This window comes from Lepidothrix coronata, unplaced genomic scaffold, assembly GCF_001604755.1.
Source record: "Lepidothrix coronata isolate B3197 unplaced genomic scaffold, Lepidothrix_coronata-1.0 Scaffold0, whole genome shotgun sequence".
NCBI classification, from domain to species: Eukaryota; Metazoa; Chordata; class Aves; order Passeriformes; family Pipridae; genus Lepidothrix; species Lepidothrix coronata.
Window position 1 is genome coordinate 18,355,257 of NW_016690180.1, and position 7,838 is coordinate 18,363,094.

Consider the following 7,838-nt stretch of genomic DNA (forward strand, 5'->3'; position numbering starts at 1 on the left):
CTCTTAAATGTGTATGATTGCATTTAACCTCTTTTCCCCAGACAAAATTTCCCAGAGCAAATATTCTATGCATTGTCGTCTCAGTGCGTCTTAGCTTGAACTGAGACAACCTGTGAAGCTGAAAGGTTAGTTTGGCCTTACATCTCTTACATTCAGTTTAATTAATGCATGGCAATACTTCTGCTCATAACTTATCTTCTCATAAGTTACAACACAGTCATTAGGTGATAATGGTATTCGGTCATTCAGCTCGTGCAGCTGCAGTATCCCATAATCATACTTCTTCATATCTGCTGTGAGAAATCTTTTTGAAGTATATCTCGTTGAATTCATTCAAACCAAGAAATTACAAAGCTGATCAACGCAGCCATTCCTTTTTAACTTCATGTACACAGTGTACTCTATGGGTTCTTTCAGGGCTACCGTGACCTACCTAGGAATCCACTCCAACAAATCTTTAATCTTGTCCTCACCTAAGTAGTTCCATGGGTCTTATTCAATAACTAGGTTGCGTGTGTGTGGGAGTTTGGGGGGCATTAAGAAGTTCGTTGTCAAGATGAAAAATATGTTGTAATACATGCAATATTAACACTACTGAAAAGTATTTCTGAAGCGATCACTTGAGGATTTAAAGATCTCCTTTCTTTTCACTTCCTAAAGAGAATTATATTTAGTAAATGTTAAGTTACATTTCACAATATAATTCTTTGTGTAAAACAATTACTTCTAAATTATATATGTTCATAGAACAATTACAAAATATAAGTATTACATTTTCTACTTGCATAATTATGCTGCACTCTTAAGTTCTTCTGTTTCAGAGCCACTCAGAGTTTTCTGGAAGAGGAAAGTGGTGGTACCCCAGAGGCCTTTGTGGGCAGTTTTCTGGGCAATACTGTGCTGTTACCATCTAAGGCACCTTCGTAGACTGGGTTTGTCTGCTGCCTATCCATGTACTGGGTATTGTACCATCATCCTGGAGTTGTGGCCCAGGGTATAGACTGAGTGAAAGCACCAGTAAAATTAGAGCAGTGAAGTAAGTAGTTGTTATAAACTAGGAATTACTTTTTCTGCTTTATTGAGCCTCCTTTACGCTAAAATTGTAACAGTGTCCTAGATTTATCATAACTTTCCATCTATCTCTTAAATTTTATGTGACTTTAAAAAAAAAAAAAAAACAGTGCTCCTAAAAGTCTCATGGGTAATGCTGTCTTGAAGAAGACAGGTTGTTAGGGACTATTGCAGAGGCACCCTCACAAATTTCTGCTTCACTCATAATCCTGCTAGCCTTGAAGAGCCAAAACTGAAGATGGTAGAGGCCACTGTAACCATGCTTAATGGCGTGTTCTTTACTCAAATATATTCTTTCCTCATAACCCATGAACTGGTCGAATCCCTGTCAAAATTATGGTACTTCCTAAGAAAGTAACTTTTCCATTTATTTAACCATTTTTATTCATTTTAATACTGTTTCATCATCCATCACTTTTACCTGATTTCAGACAAACCTAAGAATTGACAAGGTTCTGAAGATAATTAATCTGTCAGATCATTATTTTCTATGTTATCTAAAAGCACTATTACTTAAAACCTATTTACTTTTCTTCCAAAAGCTGCCTTGAAACCTTTATCTAGCAGCTAATAATTTTTTTTCATAGACTAATAGCATCCCATAAACTTTACATTTCTCGCTTCTTTGCCTTGTGGGGTTGGATAATTTCTGTTTTAAAAACATTTCATGCATACTTTGCCTGTCCTGCCTCTTAGCTTTAGCCTCACAGATGATGTTTTCTTTTTCAGTATGGTATAGCATCATAAAATATATTTTATATGTCCCTCTCAGCATTTTCTAGATAATTAGGTGAAAGTAATTGGCAAATGTCTATTCTTTCTGTTTTGAAACAACATTTCAGACTTGTGATAACAAATTTTCTTCTAAACAAAGAAGAGACTTGGTTTTGATGAAATCATATTTTACCTTAATTTTCTAAAGGTTTAAAAGTGTGAATTTTCTAAAATCTGAGAAACAGCATATATTTACTGCAGATAGCAGTCAGTTTTGAGAATAACAATATTTATAGTATTTGTGTTTTTCCTTTTTCACAGACATGTTAATTGCTGGTATTGTAGACTGACATCTTTACTGAGTTGATAACTAAACCATCCATCCAAATCAAAGGTTGAAGAGCCAAGAAGCTGTTTCTTTTACAACAGTTCACTTAACTGAAGTAGTTTTGTATAGATTTATTAGTACATGATATCTTCTGCTGTAACATTCACTTCTTCTGTTTTAGGCTTAATTTTAGGAAAATTAATCCCACTGATGGCTATTAGCAGCAAATTCACTGCGTGTGCTGTGGCACTTGCCACACAAATCCAAAAACAGTCTTCAAAGCGTTCTTCTAAGATAACAAATCGAAAAACATTTTCCCGAAAATTGGCAATTCTTTCTGTGAGGCGATGAAGTTTCACAGCAGCCATAAAGCTGGTGACTGCAAGTACTACAAATCCACCTGCAACAAAATGAAAGAAGTATTCACCCTTGTTATATAATCAAAACAAGACAGACATTTTGATTGTGCTTCAAAAGACTTACTGAATACCACAGTGAGCAATATACAGAGTAGGGATAGACATAGGCATGGCTTAAACACCTTATTGTATGGGCAAACATGACACCAATGTTTGTAATAAAGTCCTTTTATCAGTGACATGGAACCTAAAGGCTGGCATTCATAGCTCCTGTTAAATGTTGACTAGACACCATAAACGAAGATGCCACCTGTCAGTTCTGTTTAGATAGATGAGAATTCACTGTTAACTTCATTTTATTTACAAGTATTCGAGTCAACAAGATATTTAATAAGGCAAGAGAAGGAACTTTTACCATTTTGTGTGAATGTGACTAGTAAAAAGTGCTGGTAAATAACTTTACCTGCAAGGAAGTTCCAAAGGCATACTCCTGCTGGACCTTTAATAGCCCGGTAAGGAACTTTTATTGCATTAAGAATGCAGAATCCAAAACTGACCAGAGAAAAGCAAATGGCCACACAGAGGAACATTATGATCATCACATGCAAGCCTGTATTCAACTTTTTCACCATGTGTGGGAAAACTGTCAAGAAAAAAGAATCACATATTAAGTATTTAGTTTTTCTTGATGACGGTAAACATCACACTGTGCTGGTGCTTCAAACTCAAATTATACTACTTTATATTTTTTACAGAGGTGTTCAATTCAGCTAGTTACACACATCTTAGTTCATGATGTTTTATTTTTCAGTATATCAGACAAACCAGGGATATTCTGCTACAGGTATAATCCTTTACATAGGGTCTGTGAATAAGGATTCAGGCTTAAGTCTTGTTTATTTATCTAGCTGTGTTAATGTCTTTATCACCACTACTGTATTGTCTGCTCTTTTTCATCTCTGTTCCTCAAACCAAATTCATGGTTTTGAGCTTCCAATTCCTGTCCCATGCTTTCAGTCTTATCCCTTTGAAGTCTGACAGTCCCAGTTTCCTTGTCCAGGCCCTTGCTGCCTTAAATACTATGACTTCTTTCTGTGTTTATTTTCTCATGTTCTTTCTCTCTCTCCCTTTCTTCACTGCAGCTCAAGTGAGATCTGCCCTAATTTCACACTTCTAATCCCACAGGTTTTCACTTTAAGATTCCGATTCCCTTCTTGGTTTCTCATCTAGTGTTTATGACTCCTTTATGCCTTTCTGGGTGTCTGGCAGAGCTTTAGCTACATCTGTAGGAAGCTTGTAAAGTACTGAAGTCAGATGGGCTTTCAGTGAAGTGCTTACATGTTCTGCTATAGGCATGAGCTCTCCCTTGGCAGCCTGTTACTCATCTGTCTCTAAAGAGTGATAACTTTCTTGGTTTTGTCTTCACAGACTCAATTACTTAATTGGGGGGCCAGATTGGCCAGCAGCAGGGAAATGTGCACCTGAGTATTTAGTTTATCCTGCAGCCCTTTAGTAAGAGAATCAGAAGAAATGTGAGTAGGGAATTGTAGGTGACATGCTGACTGACAGGAAAGAGAGAGGCTGATCGAGAGGAACCCTAAAATACAAGATGATCAAGAAGAGACCTTCTGGTGGTGTAGCACTGCACACTCATACATGTTTTGAAGAATTTACTGCTTAATTACTAAAAAGCTACTAAAAGGAAGGTACATTGTGTTATAAACCAATAAACAGATTGCTTCCTGTGCTTCATAACTGAAAAAAAAGTCTAAACAAGCCACATAAAAAGTAGGCAGTAATAATTGGTAGATGTAACAGTGAGCGTCAGGCATACAATCTGGTCATGACATGATGGAATTCTAGTAGATTATGTAGAAAAATTCATACTGTACATATTCCATACAAAAATTCAACAGTTCTACCTCTTCAGTAGCTCATTCTGGGGTCGTAGGTGGGCCTGGTATACATATGAGCTACAGAAGAGACTCCAACAAGAAGAAGGGAGGGAAATAAATGAGAATCAGAAGTACATATGAGAAATGGGAAGCCAAAAACTAGCTTCCTATCTTACTGGAAAATAACTGGCAGTGTAACAACAAGGCACATAGAATTAGGCCTTCCTACAAACCAGCAGAGATTTTTGAGTAATTGTAAGGATTATTTGGTCTCTTTTCTGAGGCTCTCAGCCAAATCCCCAAGACCTGACCAGGGAGTCTGGCTTATTATGCAGAAATAAGAATCCTCAGGAAGGATATTGCCATAGAGGTTCCTGATACATTCCAGCAGTGTTTGCCATGCATAGGCAAAATGCCTGGCTTCCCCAGCTCGTTCTCAGAACCTGATTCAGCTGTCAAAACATAAGCATTTTATGCCAGCTTAGATGCCTTAGGACTATCATAACAACCACGTGGGTCTAACATACATGCTGCATTATGTATGGGACACCTCCAGAAGTAGTAGCTGGAGACCAGATGATACACCTTGAGGAGTACAAAATAATACTGGATACCTATTATTGCAATTGAGTCATGCTGTCACTGTCCCAGATAAAAAAGAGTGTGCCAGCCATAAGCCTACTCTAGTTAACACAGTGAAAGGCATTGTACTAGTAACAGTAAATTATTGCAAATTCCAAAGTGTCAGAGCTACTGCAGTACTGCAGTGTTTGAGGTGCTAGCCTTGTTTTGCTCTATGTGATGTCCATTTATGTTAACTCATTCCACAAGAAAAGTCTCACAGTTCTTGCTCCCCAGTAAATTCAGAATGCTTGTAGATTAAGGGGGACATTCAAAGCGAAAACTCAGAACCCCCAGAGTGAGTTCTGCTCACCCTTGTGCAAAAGTATTTAACAGCTTTGTGTACTGTTGTTTGAAACCAGTACTGTGAAAATATCAAACCTGATAGTTATTAGAATATTTAAAAGGGAAAATCTCTGGGCTACTTGTTGACCTAAATGCATATTTGTACCCATTGCACTTAATGACCCAATTTTAGAGTTCTAACAGGGAAAATTCTTACTAGCTTCAGTGACAGCTTTATTAAGGAGTATAGGATCATGTACTCCAAATATGAATCGATATAGTCCAGAGTGATGGTGGAACCTTAGGCCTTCCTCTCAGGTTACAGAGTAAAAAATCAGAAAGTTTATTAAAGAGTCCAGAAGGTTGTACAGAGATTTAAAGGAGATTGGCTACTTTTTTTCCTCATTCTCTTTGACAGGATAGGATGAGAGAACTGAGACTGGATGACCATGACTGCTATATCCATGTCATGAAGTTGCAGCTGCAGTCAGAGCTTGAGCAAGAACTTGGTTATTGCAAAAGCAGCAGGTCCAAATTTATCCAGCTTAACAACTGGTCATGCTGATCTAAGCAGAGGTTGCTCCGGTTCTTTTCTCCATTCCTTCTGAAGTCCCACAGTCCTACCTGCCTTCAAGTTTTTATAGAGGTGCTTGTGCAGTTGTGTAGTCAGCCGCAATCCTATAGGAAAACAACTATTTTTTGGTAGGTTAATTTTTTTGGCCACCTTAACTTCTGAACTACACCACCATAAATACCAGAGACATTGCAAAGGATAGGGCAGGATAGCACTGCTGTGGGCTAGGGAGAGGGTGAGACTGCAGCAGCTTCAACTCATATTGGTTTAAGTTGCAGTCAATCTGCACACTGAACTAAAAATCTTCAATGCAAATTATCATTTTCTCTACGGCACAGAATGAGTGAAATTTGGAAATCATCCAGAGTACAGCTGAGTGCTTTTGAGACCTCAAGAAAATCTTTTATGTTAAAAGGAATAAATTTATAAGAGTTTCTACATTTTTTAAGAGTTCAGCATTTTTAACTCCAAAGTTAGCAGAAAAGAAGGTAAAAATTTCTTCAACATGTTAATAAACTTAGCAGTATCTGCTATGGCAGACATTTGCATTAGGACAGGTAGAGAAGTACAATGATGTGGCCAAGTAAATAAATCTCTGCTTCCTAAAGGGAAAAAACCTCAGAGAAGTTCAACAGAGAAGGTAAGGACAGACAGATGGCGGAGAAACACTTGGCATGGAAAGAGTCAATCAAGGGGAAAGTGTGATTTACAGGGTCATCTGCAGATGCCTTTGACTCCCTTCATGAGGCTAAAAGGAAACTCTCCATTTAGCCTTAGGGATTTTTTTCCCCATCTTGATTCCAGGATTATAGAACATAACTGGGAGCAAAAAGTGTGCTTGAAATGACAGGGATTTTATATTCACACTCAGACACCAAACCATAATGACCACAAGTCAGCCACAAATTTATTTAGTAATAACAATTAGCATTCTACAAGGTCTGTAAGCAAAAAGAATAGAGAGCTATATTTGAACTAGACATTAGACAAAAGATTCAACCAAAATTGTACTTACTTGTGAATTTGGAACGCCTCCCGCCCAACCCACACTGGCGTATTTTGCCGCCCCGAAAGAGTCCATAGTAAATTTCTCCAATGAACTTGACCAGCTCTGGATCTGTGGCATTGACCAAATCAGCTCCTGTTTTGCAAAGAATCTTTCCTGTCATCCACTTTGGGGTCCCCATTGCAACAACAATTAAGATAAAAGACACAAAACTTATTAGAGAAGCCAAGGCAAATAACGTCTTTTTAAAGCAGCCAGGCATCCTAGTGCTTTCAAGGGATCATCTCCAAGGCCTCTCTGCAGCAGTCAGGCATATTTCCCATTTTTTCTCATGCTCCGAAATCCACAGCTGAATAGCAGGCATTTCAAAATACTTCTCTTTGTATTTTGAAGCTCCAGCAATTAATCTGTACTGCTAAAAATCAAAGTCTAAAATATGTTTTGCTGCGACAACATCCTGAAATGGCTGCAAGTAACAGCTTCATTATGCTGTAGTGCAGTGATGCTTCTTTCTGCAGCAAGTAATCCTATCTCTATCGCCTGGCTAATGTTTCATCAGAGGCTTAATTGTCATGTTCAAATGACATCAAGTTCTTTACTGTAACCTCATGTAAAGAAAACTAAAAGAATCCAGGTTTTTTAGATTATTTAAAAAAGCGAATAAACGGCTGTGTGCAAGGTGCAAAGCATTAAAACCAGATAATTTGGCCGGAGGATTCGGCTGGCACCTCAGCCGTGCTGAGCTACCTTCTCCCGGCCCTTGCTCCCACCCAGCCTCTAAATGTCACAGCTGTCACAGCTCCCGCGGCCGTCCTTGCGCTCGGAGCGGTGCCTTCCATCGCTAAAGCCTGTTAGCTGAGGGACAGAAGGGATGTGTCTGGAGTGCTCTGAATGACAGCGGGGCGCGCAGAGCCCCCCGCAGCCGGGGAGGACCGGCCAGCCGTGCCGTAGCCCAGGTGCTCGGGCGCTGCAGCGGCGCAACTCA

The 7,838-nt window shown here is 38.8% G+C and overlaps 1 protein-coding gene across 1 annotated transcript; it reads right to left on the bottom strand.

Annotated features, from left to right (window-relative positions):
- Positions 1-2,247: 2,247 nt before the first annotated feature.
- Positions 2,248-7,390, bottom strand: CLRN2 (clarin 2). Its single transcript, XM_017805216.1, has 3 exons — positions 6,863-7,390; positions 2,936-3,115; positions 2,248-2,513 (listed from the first exon to the last, which is right to left on the bottom strand). The coding sequence occupies exons 1-3, from the start codon at positions 7,113-7,115 to the stop codon at positions 2,248-2,250; spliced, it is 699 nt and encodes a 232-aa protein (XP_017660705.1). The 5' UTR covers positions 7,116-7,390.
- Between the last annotated feature and the right edge of the window lie 448 nt (positions 7,391-7,838).